Source organism: Mastigoproctus giganteus, chromosome 4 (assembly GCF_048544385.1).
Source record: "Mastigoproctus giganteus isolate SK-2022 chromosome 4, ASM4854438v1, whole genome shotgun sequence".
Taxonomy (NCBI): domain Eukaryota; kingdom Metazoa; phylum Arthropoda; class Arachnida; order Uropygi; family Thelyphonidae; genus Mastigoproctus; species Mastigoproctus giganteus.
In genome coordinates, this window is record NC_143578.1 from 80260079 (window position 1) to 80274435 (window position 14357).

The 14357-nt window shown below is 38.0% G+C and overlaps 1 protein-coding gene across 2 annotated transcripts in view; it reads right to left on the minus strand.

Annotated features, from left to right (window-relative positions):
* LOC150086864 (ubiquitin carboxyl-terminal hydrolase 4-like) overlaps positions 1 to 14357 on the minus strand; it is a 475539-nt gene that overhangs the window by 61280 nt on the left and 399902 nt on the right. For both annotated transcript variants that reach the window (XM_090372782.1, XM_090372781.1), the window contains one exon: positions 13107 to 13375. In XM_090372782.1, the coding sequence (XP_090228908.1) occupies positions 13107 to 13375 (269 nt within the window). The remainder of the gene's footprint in view (positions 1 to 13106; positions 13376 to 14357) is intronic.

The following is a 14357-nucleotide window of genomic DNA, read 5'->3' on the forward strand; positions in this document are numbered from 1 at the left end:
GAACTTGTGGAGCATTAGGAGGTACCGATATAGGAGTGGCAGCTGATTGGTCCTTTTGTGCAGGTTTTTGAGAGCTTAAGAGATACCGCGCGATGGGAGTGAAAGACTCCTTTGGAGGAATGGTCATGTCCGTCTGAGTTTCGACGGAACATCTCCCTGCTACCTTCTGGGCGTAGGTAGGTTTGTTGATATTCAGGGGTTTGACCGATTTCCTTGCCTCCTGGTATGATATATTTAGCTCTGCCTTCAGCCGTTGAATTTCTTTTTCTTCTTTCCACCTCTGGCATGCTCGTGAATAGGCCGGGTGTTCGCCTTCACAGTTAATACAGGTGGGTTTTGCGGCTGAACATGCTGTTGTTTCGTGGTCCTTTGCACTGCATCGAGCGCATGCAAGGACTCCACGGCAGGCCATTTGAGAATGTCCATACTTCTGGCATTTAAAACACCGTAAAGGGTTCGGAATGTATGGACGCACTGAACAGTTGATGTATCCAGCTTTAATCTCATCAGGAGGTTTAGGAGTGTTAAAAGTCAGGATAACGCTCCTGGTTTTAACAATTTTTCCATCCCTTCGCGCAGCAATGACAGCAATGACTCCCTGTGGTTTTAATTCGGAGCAGATTTCCTCCTCGTATACGTCGAGAAGGTCCCACTCCGAAATGACACCTCTAGATGAATTGAGTGTTCTGTGTGGTGTCACTGTTATAGGGATTCCTCCGATTGATGTTGTTCGGAGTAGGTGTTCTGATTGCCTGTCATTTTTAGTTTCAATTAAGAGGTCTCCAGAACGGAGCCTCTTAACTGACTTGGGTGAACCTGCTAACCCATCCAACCCTTTTTGGATAAAAAAGGGCGACATTTTACCAATTGGTTTTTCTCCGGTGGAATGTATGATTAGGAACCTTGGAACAGGCCCTGATGGTACTTCAGTTCGCTGCCTTTTTTTAGCAATAATGTTATCTGGATCATTGTCTATGTTTTCAGATAGGGACCGGGTTGGGGCCCCTGAAGAAGTAAGTTTATCAGGATTCATGAGTTTTTTTAAGTGGTTCAGTGCCCGGGCTCCCCACCCACCACGGAGCCCAAAGGGACGCCCACTACCCGGCATGCAATAAATGCGCTCGGGAGTGGGACGCCAGGGCTACCCAGACACCATACCCGCACCGCCGCCAGCCTGAATCCTGTCCCTCGGACCATGAGGGTAGGGGCATGGCTTTGACACGGTTGACCCTCGCAGGCGAACCTACTAGCCGATTGATCCTAGCCGGGCCTTCCAGGACCACCCGTCTTGTCGAAGCAGGGGCCAAAGTGGTGTATTGAAGCTGGGCCCCTCAACCACCAGGATCCCCCTTTCCGAATTTCCACGGGTCGCAGCGCACGGCAAACACGCCGGATCCATTGATGTAAGCCCGGAACCTAGGCTGTGGGCGTTGGATCCCAGTGATGCTAGTCTGGAAGTCCAGCAGCGTCACTGGGAGGTCCCCTCACCACGTACAGGTGCCCACGTCGAGGGGGATCTTCCTGTAGAGTAGGAGATGTCACTGGTATTGTAAGAGGAGTGTTACTTTCCTGGTCTGAATGCTTAGGGATACTGGACTGTTGCTGAGAGAGAACAGCTCGAGCCCAGTCAGAGATTGATATGTTTGAGGGGACGGTAACATCAGTTTGAATGGACACTGTTTGTTGTTTTTGTGCAACATTTGCATGGGTACGTTTGGGCATAGTAGGAGCAATTATTTTCCTTGCTTCTTGAAAGCTTACCTTGTTCTCAACCTTATATTTAACAATTTGTTTTTCAGTTTTCCATCTCTTACAGGTTTTAGAATATGCAGGATGGTTACCTTTACAGTTGGAACATGTCTTTTCTGTCACCAGACATTCAGACTGAGTATGATCGGAAGATCAACAGTTGGGACAAACTGGGTTTTCTCTACATATTGTCTGAGAGTGACCATACTTTTTGACACTTGTAGCATCTCAAGGGATTGGGAATATACGGGCGAACATGGCAAAGTAGATAGCCAGATTTTACTGTTGATGGTAGGTTTGGGGAATTAAATGTAAGAATGATATTCCTGGTAGGCATAAGGTTATTGTCTTTTTGATACTATAACATTTTGATCGTGAAGTTCTTGGGTTATTTCATCCTCTGTCACGTTCAACAGATCCCAGCTAGAAATCACACCTTTGGATGTATTTAAGGTAGCATGGGGAGATACTTTAATTGGCATCCCTTGAGGGAGATACTTGAACTGTCATAATCAGTTTCAGTCTGTGGCCGAGAGCTTGTCGGCTGTAAAGATGGATAACCATTTTGCTCCATCTTTGCTCCTTTTCGCCCTTGGCAGATGAGCTTTTCTGCCAAGGTTTCTGGCCCCGCCATGGGGAAGCAGGAGTGGTGTGACCAAGCGAAAAGTAGTAGGGGGTTAGTAATAAGAGTATGAAAATAAGAAAGGTGGCTTTCCTTTCTTGCTCTGTACAGGTACTTTTGTAGCAAGAGCAGTTATAGAATAAATAGATTACTTAACGAGAGGAACGTAAAAGAACTATATATCTCTTTTTGGAAATCGCGCTGTAAGGCACAGATAAATCGCTCAGTCACAATCGCTTGGCACCCGGGGACCTGTGTTAAGAGGGGGTCATCTGTATAATGCCAAGAGCAAAAGAGGTTAGAAGTCAGGATAACCCTAATAGAGATACATAGTCTCGTCTATAAATCTGAGTTTCATCAAAGATAAGCATAGGAGTATAACAATTCTTTTTGCAAGATATAAGACAGGCCTGAACTTTAAAACAATTGAAATAAGCTAACTTACCTTTGAGAAGTTGATGCTGTTTGTGCAGGACAAGGTTTCTTAAACTGGAAGGCGGAATGAAATGTGCTATCATCAGCAAAACCATGGATAGGATTTCTAGTCAATGGAAGAAAGTCATTAATATTCAAAAGAAAAGAGTGAGAGAAAGAAATGAATCTTGGGGAACATCAGAATTAGTGGAGAAGTCAGAAGACAGAGAGCCATCTGTCATCACCCGAAGTGAGCACCAGTTAACCAATTACAAAAAAACAGTCAACAATCTGTAAAATAGAAGCTCATTTAGAAGACCTTTATGTTAAACACAATCAAAAGGTTTTGAAATGTCAAGAGCAACCGCTTGAATTTCACTAAACTTTTCCACTGAATTTGTCCAAAGATGGGTTAACTTAAGCCAATATATCATGGATCAACGCTGACGGAATCCATATTGGAGATCACTGATCAGATGGAAAGTTTTGAGATAACTTGGGGATTGACAGCTAATAGATTGCTCTATTACTCTGAAAAGAGTAGAGGTAAGTGCAATGGGGCAATAATTGGATGGCAGGGATTTGTCACCCTTTTTTTTTTTTTTAGGAACTGGTTGGATTGAGCAAATTTCTGAGAAGGAAAAATAACAGAGGAATAAGAAAGCATAAAAAGGCAACAAAGGACAGGAGTAAACCGAGGAGCACAGGTTTTGGAAATAAGTGGAGAAATACCATTAGGATCTAGAGTTTTCTCAGCATCAAGAATGTTCAAAATTCTTCTGACATCCTTTTGTTGGAAGACCATAAGTGCTGAGTGGAGTGTATTGGGAATGGTAGGAGGTTGTTTGCTAAGATTATCAGTACAAGAGTTAGAAGAAAAGTAAGATGCCAGTAAGTCAGCTTTATCTTTAGCTGAAGTGGCAAACGAACCATCAGGTTTTAACAGAGGTGGAAGTACAGATGGGCAAAAGTTGCAGCCAATAACTTTGGCAAGAGATCAGAATACTCAACTACCATTTGGACAAGAAGCAAGTTTTGTACTCTTAGCCTGTTCAAAAGTGAAAACTTTGGGAGAACAATATGAGCTTTGATGTAGGCAGAAAACAAACCTAGAGATTTGGATGCAAGCCAATTGCAATATTCTTGTGTTGAACAGACAGCACATTTATTAGAAAAATAAGGTTTAGATAAAGTTGAAATTTTAAGGTGGAGTGTGGAATAAAGGATGCTACACAAATCATTCCACAATTAACATGTTTATATATTCTGTTGCTACTAAGCTATGAAGCAGCTACCAAGACAATACTAAGGTACTGTCTTGGTAACTGCTTCTTATATTTCCTTAGTTATGTATTAGGTCAAATTATCTATGGATGGATTCTGTATATGTTTGTATATATATAATATGTTTGTTAAGAGAGGTTTGCCAAAAATATTTTGGCAATATGAATTGGAGAAATTCAAGGTGTTTTGATTTTTATATGAAATGATATTGCTACCAAGAGGATCATTTAGCAGTGTTCACTCTATGCTTGGGAATAGAGCATATAGGAAGAGGAATAATCAAGGTTGAATCTATTGAGAAATGTATATGAGTGGGTAAGGTTTATGGGCTGGGTGGATAATGTAAAGTTTTGCTGGTCCAATAAGATTTCTATAATCTACCCTCTTCTCCTCATGTGTGAAGATTCCCATAATGGGTGATGCCCATTATGGGGACCTCCACATTAAGCAGAAAGGTATCAGTAGTTGCCTTACAAGTTCTTTATAAGTGTTCTGGTATAAATGTAGTTTGGATCAAGGTACAGAAAAACAACAATTAATGAGATTCCCAGCATAATGCTTAAGAGCAACTGTTTTTCCAGGGATGTCTGAAGTGAAATCTGCATGGATAGGACTTATGTGTGTAAGAGAATCACTACACCTCTTGTGTAGAAGAGGACATATTTCTGTCTCTTTAATACAAAATATAGTTGATTTTATGAGTCACCTGAGGAGTCAGATTAGACTCTTGTAAGAAAATTGCTGTGGGATCATATTTGTCTCTCTAATACAAAATATAGCTCTAGATTTTAGGAGTCAGGTGAAGCAGCTACCAAGACAGTTGTCAGTATTGCTGCATAATCCTCTGCAATTCCATTGTAATGTATTTTGCATCATTTTGTTTTCAAGAAGGTAAATGAGTCAGTCTGTTTTTTATGAGCTGTTTCCTAGTGGTGATCAGGTTAATTTTCTCTTTTTTGGAAAAAGGGGGTATCTATATTCTTTATCTGTACTCTTGACTGAGTCTAAAGAAACACTCAGTTTCTTTCCATGTCATCTTCTGCATGAAGATCTAACAGTTTCATCCCAATTGCTATTGTCTATGTTGATATTAGTTTGGTGTGATTGGCATGCTTCAATGGTATCTTGATTAAGTGAGTCTTCTGGTTCTTTCTTACTTGTAGGACTGCATGTTTGGTACTTTGCACTAAAGATGTGGTTTGAACATGGATTATGGGCCCAAAAGCACACCGATCAAGCCCATTCTGCTTTCGATGTATATGAGGGAACTGTCACCTCTGAAATGCTACAGACTTGAAGTTTTGAGTAGTTAAGGCATAAGCATGTTTCAGTAAAGTTCACTTCACTTGTTTCCTCATCTCTTGGTATGTCATTTTATTTTTAACATTGTATTGCCATAGTTTCTTTTTCCCAACTTCTGTAAGTTACATGCTTTAGAAAAAAGCTTGATGTTCACCCTTCCAATTAGGGCATAGTGGTGATTACACAGTGCGTTCTCTGTTTGGGTATGAATTTTTGATCTACAGTTCAGGCATGTGGTATCACCTTGGAATGTAACAGAATACAATAGGTTGTTGTTGTTGTTTTGACAGTTTTTGGCACTAGGTCCTCCTGGGCCATATTGTGCATGTTTGTGGTCTGAAGGCAAAACTGTATGCCTAAATCTTCTGTATTATGATTATTCAGAGATCATTATATAAATTTATGCATTTTAAATATTGAAACAGTTCTTGAAAATTTGCATCATTGCCAAAAACCTGTGATAAAGTTAATGGTTCCTGCAAGTTGAATAGAAAGCTAAACCTGGATTTCCTCAACACTCAATGAGTATATGCTTGATTGTTAGTTGGGATTGGCAAAATGCACACCGAGGAGAGTTCTCTAAAAGCTTGTTGTTGTTGTTGTTGTTATTTGGTTTTTAGGAGCATTAGCAACTAAGGCCATATTGCTCCAGGGATATGCGGTGGTCATTCCCTGACCTTTCCGCATCCTCCGTATTTGGTAGTCACAGGCTCAAATCCCAGTCTAATCAAGAAGCGTGTGCTACGCACTGCTGCTCCTGCCCACCTGGCTACGGAGGCGCCTCTCTAAAAGCAAATACAAATTAATTGGTAATTGGATGGGCATGACTGCTGCAGAGTTCCACCAAAATCACTTCTCCTCATGCTGAAACAAACAAACATGTACACAGCTGCAGTTTTTTTTCTTTTTTTAATCTGCAGGAATTTATTAGATTTAAGTTTGCACAACCTTATATTTAACAATTTGTTTTTCAGTTTTCCATCTCTTACAGGTTTTAGAATATGCAGGATGGTTACCTTTACAGTTGGAACATGTCTTTTCTGTCACCAGACATTCAGACTGAGTATGATCGGAAGATCAACAGTTGGGACAAACTGGGTTTTCTCTACATATTGTCTGAGAGTGACCATACTTTTTGACACTTGTAGCATCTCAAGGGATTGGGAATATACGGGCGAACATGGCAAAGTAGATAGCCAGATTTTACTGTTGATGGTAGGTTTGGGGAATTAAATGTAAGAATGATATTCCTGGTAGGCATAAGGTTATTGTCTTTTTGATACTATAACATTTTGATCGTGAAGTTCTTGGGTTATTTCATCCTCTGTCACGTTCAACAGATCCCAGCTAGAAATCACACCTTTGGATGTATTTAACAGTTTAATGTATTTAACAGGTGGAATCAGCAAAAGTTGAGACCAGTGGTTCCTACATGTTGTTTTATTAATGACTGAATCGAGATCGGATCTGTTTTTCAGGATGAGAGGGAAAAAAAAGTGGACTGAATGGCAGTGACTGCACTTAAGGAGTCTGTATACATTGGCGCTAGCTTGAAATGGGTGTACAATTCTGCAGCATAGATACTGCATTCAATAGGCAGAGATACAGCAACTAAAAAGGTGGAATAAACTGCTGCAGTACTGACAGCTGCATCTGTTTTGGACCCGTCAGTATAGATATATAGTTTCTCAGAGTTTTCCAAGGTATGGCATCATGTAGTTGCTGAAAGTTGATGTTTGCTAAGGAAATATTTTCCCTAGTAGAAAGAAACTGTCATGCAATGTCTTGAAAGACATGTTGAAATTAACATCCCAACTATGCATGAACTCTTCCAACTGAAGTCTTGCAGGACAGTTTTCATTAGGTTTATTGTAGTATAGCATACTGAGGGTCAAACAAGTACTCCCAGATGGAATACTTTTAATTTTTGCTGCATAGTTAAACAATATCGATTTTTTCCTTAGATGCAAAGGGTGTTCATTTGCTTTAATATACAGGCTGTGGACTGGAGATGTTCTGAAGGTTGCAACAGCTATCCTAAGTGCACTATGCTGGATGGTATTCAGAAGTAATAGGGAACCTTTCCTTGTTGAGTCATAGATTGGTCATCCATAGTCTAAAAGGGACTGAATTGAGGTTCTGTAGAGACATAAGGAGTTCTATTACTCCAGGATATAGCGAGACAGCTCTAAGGATGTTCCTTTTTTTATACAAGCCATTCGAAGATAAGCTATATAAGTAGCAAAATAAACAAAAGTTGTTGGTAAGAGAAATCAAGTTATTTTTTAAATATATTTCTAGATCTGGATGTAGTTTGCATTTTTTACAGAATCTTTTCTGCTAGGGAATAGCCATTCTGTAACACCCATGATTCTATTTTGGTTATGGAAGGCTGAAGCTGCCTTTCAATGATATTCGCAGTTTGTAACTGATAAAAGAAAATGAGGCCATTGGCAAACGTGCATAATTCAATTGTATTTGGAATGTCCCATGTCACATTCGTAATTCTTATTGTAAATAAATTTCACCGAGGATGATATCCTGGAATACACCCCCTCTTGTTCAAATGATTTGGATAAGTTGTTTACATATGTAACCTGAAACATTCTATGGTGTAATAAGTTTGCCCTCTCAAACCAAAATAACGATGTTCTTGAAGAACACTACACTGCCAGGTGGTATCAAATGCTTTCGCAGTATGAAGATTAACCATTACCTGGTGTTATCTCCTTATGAAAGCACTGTGGATGGTGTCTTCTGTTTTCATCATGGACCAATTCTTCAAAAACCCATTCTGATTATTGTTTAGCAAATTTTAAGTTTCCAGGAACTGCATTAGCACATGTGAACCATTTTTTCCAAGACTTTGTCCAAGCAGCTAGTCAGTGAAATTAGTCTCTAATTATGTGGTAAGGTGGAATCCTTTCCTGGTTTCAGAAAGGCTAGGACAATTGAGAGATGCCAGGAATTTGGTAAAGTACTTTCTAAATATATTCGATTGCAGAAAATTAACAGGAAGCGTTTTGCTTTGTTGTTTAGTTCTTTTACCATTATGTAGTAGATTCCATCTGGACCAGCAGCACTATTGGATGTTTCATTGATAGTTTCTAAAAGCTCTGTTGATGTGAATGGCTGGTTGTATGGGTGTGATATTACAGTAGTAAAGTTGATTTTATGCTATTCTGTAGATGCCTTAATTTGTTGAAAGACTGCATTGTAAGAGGTTACTGCCAATAGATCAGCAAATGATTCAGCTAGGGCATTCACTATTTCTGCCTCACCAGCAGAAATAGTAAACCTCATAGTAGTGACCTTTCCAGTTCAGTACTGAGGATGGGAACTTTCATGTATTTGCCATTCAGTGTTTGAATTTTTCCTCCAGAAACATCTACTGTCTGTGCCCTTGTTAGTAGTTGAAGAATAACTAATCAAGACATCTTTCTTTGCTTTTCTTCTTATTTGGCAGAACTTGGCTTCGCATCTTTTAAAGTTAATGAGGAAGGAATTTGTGAAACAAATTCCAATCTCTATGTTTTTGCTGTTTAGTGTCTGTACATGTCTGATTCTACCAGTAATTGATGTTTAAATTTTCCTGAAACACTGTTTTCCCTAAAACATTTTGGTAATACAGAGGCAGTAGCTTGTAAAATCTGGTTGGTTATATGTTCAGTAACATTATTTATGGACTGGGATTGGAGTATATCAGCATCATTCTGAACACAATTCATTCTCTACGTGTGCACTACGAAATTTCCAAGCAGGATGAGGGAGAGGGGACAAGTTTACCCAGGCTTGCAAAGAAATTTTGGATATCCAAAACTGATCACTCTCCTAACTTACCAACATCTGTTCAATTCTTGGACAGATGTTGGTAGGTTGGAAGAGCAAAAGGTGAGGATTGTTCTCCTTGCTTAGATGGCTCTTTTTTCATGTAGCTCTTGGAAAACGTCCTCCCCTGATACAGCTATTAAGTCCCATTCTGTTTTACTCCTTTTAAGGAGTTCAGAGTGGTATGAGTTAACTTTTATTGGATGTCCACCAAAGGTCAGCTTTAACAGCTTTGCACAACATTGGGATCGAGTGGTCTCTACTAAAAATTGCCAGACTAGAGTTGCCTTACTGATTTCAGTGAGCCTGAAGCAGACTTGATGTATTTCTGCACAAGGAAGGGAGTAGTTTACCTGGAGGCTGGTCTGAGAGCAAAATGAGAAAAGCGGGTATTCCCTCTTGAGGGGTTGTTTTTATTCTCTTGGTTTGAAAAAAGTCATTTCCAGTGTCTTTTGTCTTAGGTCTTGAGCTCAATGGTTCTAAAGGTGGAAACATATTGTTATTCATCTTTGCTCCTTTCAGCCCTGTGAGAGTGGATAAAACTGAACAAGTACTGTAGCTGTGGAAAATCATTCAGATAATCACTTGATCGCTATAATGCTTGGCACCCAGGACTGGCACAATATGGTTAGACACAATTTTGGTAACCTGTTTTTACTGAAGCTGGAAAATTTTCTGTATGGAAGGGCATTTTTTCAAATCATAATTCTTCTGGCTTGTGTTACTTTCTGCTAATGCAAAACTTGGCTTGTTTCTTCTTCCAAAATATTTAACATACCACTCTTAACTCTGCTGGAAGAGTTGAGTGACATGTGGAGTGACTGTGATTAGAATTTCACTTGGAAGTTAGCTTTGATAACTTCTTGGAATGCCTAGGTTGTTTCATTAAATCTGTAGATCTATCAGATACACTGCTCATACATTCCTCGAGGCTGCATGAGTAGCTGATTCAATGGATCTGCAAATTTAATGAAAACTATGCTTCAGGTATGTTTCATAAAGTATGATGAAGGTTACATATCACTCTGTTTTACTTTCATCACCAAATGTGATGAAAGTAAAAATGTGATGGGACACAAAAGCTGCAATGCTTCTTATGTGGCAAGGAAGCCAGCAAAGCTGAAGGAGCACCTGTCAATATATCTGACAGTGTGGATCTTTTTTGTGGGAAAGCTCAATTTGAAATGGCTGAAACTTTATTAAAACTTAAATTTGCCCCAACAAAAGCCTTGTCTTGAAGCGTTATCCAAGGCTGTTTATCACATATATTGTTACCAAGTAAAAAAAAAAAAAAAAAGCCACATACAGTTAGAGAGACTTTGTGAAGCCATGTGTTTATATTCCAGAGATGGTCAAGCTTGTTTCTGGAAGAGAAAGAAACTGAAGCAGTGCCTCTGTCAAATGATGTGATCCATTTCAGAATTGCTGAAATTTCTTCTAATATTCTGAGGCATATTGTCGCAGAACTGGCAGTCATTTTCCAAAGATTGCCAATTCCGCATGAATCTGGATGAAATGACTGACATCTGAGTGTCACCAACACCTGCATTTTGTCCATTACATGCATGCTGAGAATTTCTATTTTGTGAGCCCCTTCTGGAAACTACAAAGGCAATCAACATCTTCAAAATAGTAAAACATTTCTTTGCCAAGCAAAACAAAAATTGCAATGTTTGGCAATACATCTAGTTTTGCTGCTTTGGTAAAGAAATAAGCACCACATGTCATCACGACTCCTGTTTTTTATGTCAACATGCACTGGCAGCAAAAACTCTGCCAACAATTCTGAATGAAGTCTTGAAACTGCCATGAAATTCAATAACCGTGATGGCAGTTTCCTTTGAATCTAATGAAAGTTGTAGAGCCCTCCCCAGAAAAATGTGCATAAACCCATACAAAATTTTGCATACAAATTACTTTATTGCAAACAGTACAAAGAATTTTTACAAAGGATTATGCCCATCTCTTACTTTTTAATGCACAATTAATGACCACCTCAAGGGGGAGATAAATTTGATTGTGCAAATAAACTTTAGTTCTGCTGAAAAGCAAATTTTAATGGGAAATGCTTGGCTTGAATAAGAAGTTGAAATTGTAGAGTATTCTCTGACATGGCAACATGTATCATCCTTGGTATTCAATTGTTTTTGATTTTTTGTTTTAATGGCAAGAAGTGCCAGAAATCCTTGCTTACAAATGGTATATTATAGCAAATCAAATTGCAGCTCCCATAGCTTTCTTTGCCAGATGAGGGTCAGCTTGTTTCAAGGAGCATGAGAATTCTCCAAGGCTCTTTGAGATGAATGGCCCATTATTTCTTTTGTCTTAAAATCAATAAAATCATCTTTGGCAAGGTCTGTATCAATGATACTGTCTATGTAAACAAGGAAATGATTATGAATCCCTATTTCAATTTTATGGTAATATTGGGAAGAAGTAGAAAGAATTCTGCAGTATTTCCAGCATTAGAAAGTTTTCAAAGAGCACACTGCTTTGCCTGCCCACACCTGAATTGCCTTTTCCATATTTTCAGTTTCATATGATGGGCAATCCTCCCTATACACAGCTTTCATCTCCTCGTGGATTTGTTTTGCTTGTTCGCCTTGCAAATGAAGAAATTTTATAATGGACAGATCTCAACCTTCTGCATCATATACCTCTGGCCCTAGGCTCTAGTAAACAATGAATCTAGAAAAACAAATAAATACACATTAATTTATCTAGTAGAAATGTTTCTCCAGAAGTATGAAAATGTGTTCAACATGCAGAGCCTTGCCATATCTTATCTGATAAGGCAATTTTCAAGATTAATGGACACATTAACACTCATGTCCACTAGGCCAGATTTGCTCTGAGGGCATTATTTTCTATTTATTTTTTTATTATTTTTAATAGAAATATTACTTTAGATGGCTATTTATCAATTTTCAAGATTTTGCTTTTCCTAAAAATGAAGGAAAGGACATCTTTTTCATGTAGGATGTTACGTTGCATGTTATTCTCTAGAAGTTAGGAAATTCCCAAAAGAAAATTGAAAATCGTGTGGATTGGCTATGATTGCTCTATCAAGTACTGCAGTTGCCTAGGTCACTAGATTGAATCACCACTGCTTTTTTGTGCGTGCAGATATTTAGAAGACTGTCTATTCCAGAACCCTTGTATCATAGACATCCAAAAACAGTGGTAACCAAAGAATTTGCTAGAATTGATCATGTGTTACATTTGAAAGTTGGCAAAAATGTGGAAAAAAAGACTGCTTATATGTATTGAGGTCAAAGAACACTATATATTTTTACATACATTATTTACATAGAAAATGTTTTGGACAGTTAAATATTTAGTCTCCATTATAATGTTTCTGTATCTTTCCAAAGAACTTAAAATTTAATTCATTCTGTGAACCAATCTTACTTCACCTTGAAAGAAAAAATGTTTCTCTGTCCTTCTAGCCTAAACAAGTGATCTACCCCTCCCTCCCAAGTGGATCCTAGCTATGGATTTGGTATCATGATGATGTCCTGGTTATTTGGTAGGGTAGTATAGACATCTATACTGCTTTCATCAGTTTCTCAATAAATCACTGCCACCCTAATATTAGTTTTAGAATTGGCATGCACTTTATATACAGAGTATAAATTATTTCCTGAATTTCTAAAAAAGTAATTACTAAGTTATCTATGTTTGAAAATTTTCTTAATTTATCCTTTTTAATCTAATTTAAAAAATAGTGGATTCAACATAGATATAATTTAAATAAAGAAATATTAAACTTTTTGCTTTATTTTAAACAAGTTAACATATTTTAAAACATTTGTTTTATATTAAATTTAAGTAATGTGCATTGATAATATAAAGGTACTGATCTTTGATTAAATAAACACAAATCAGAAATAATCTGAAAACTTACTATACAGGAAAATCTACTAGTGTATCCAGCTTGTCTCTCCAGTATCGATTATAAGAAAAACGCTTTAGATGGATAATGAGAATTTGGGGTAAAGACCAAAGATCAAATTTTTTTGTAGCTTGCTGGTGTTTTTCACAAGCAGGACAATACCAAAGGTCATCAACTCCTAATTTTTCTGTTGTTGTGAAGAGTTCTAAGCATTCACTCAGCTGTATTACTTGCTTCTTCTGAGATAAGCGCATACTGACAGATTCATGAACGTCATGTTCCTAAAGGGAGATGAAAAACTAATAACTTGCTCTTTTTCTCTTAAAGAAACAAATTTTTCAAAAAGGAAAAAAGCTATGGTAGAATAATAACGCATATCAAAAAAAGGGAGGAAAAATACTGCCCAAGCATCAAGTGACCTCACTGTTTATTCTTCTTAATGGCTGGCCAGTGGAGTTTATGTACTAAGATATCCATGTTTGAAAGCCATTTTACAAGGTATACTCTCCTTGTAAAATGGTAAGGAGAGTATACAAGGTATACTCTCCTTACACAACAGTATCATGTGATATAAAGCAGGTTAGGATGCTGTACATGTGCAATTTGAAGTGACAATAGGCAAGATAAAAGATTTAAATGACTTTGAATGCAGCATGGCAGTCAGTGGTAGAAGTTCCACCATGGGACATAACCTGGAACTGGTTCCAGGAATATGACTGAATTCAGTCATGAAGGGATGTGCTTGTGATGGCCTCCTCAATCACTAGATTTTATCCAATTTAGCACCCACAAGATCAGATATAATGAGCTCTTTGGAGTAGAGATCCCCAATTTACAATGGTGGCAAACAATTGAGTCAATGAATCAGCAGCTCTATTGGCATGCTTTTGGATCTTGCTGAATCCATGCCACAACAAATCCAGGCTATTCTAAGGGCTAAAGTTATTATGCCACCATTGCAATTAGTGTACCTAATAAAGTAGCCACTGAGTATATAAATTATATCAATTTCATATTGTCTTTGTAGAGTATTTGCTAATGGTTTGTTTTTTTTTAAATTACATTTCTTGTATAAAAAAATATATATATATATATTTTTGTAAACCACACTAGAAGTTACATTCAAGGCAGAGCCACAGCATGCATGCATGCACGTATGTATGTATGTATCTTTTGCTTTGGCTAATAAAGAAATTTATATATGTTACTGTAAAAGCCCAAAATCCAATAAATCATAGGATTTACCAATTTGCTTTGGTAAAA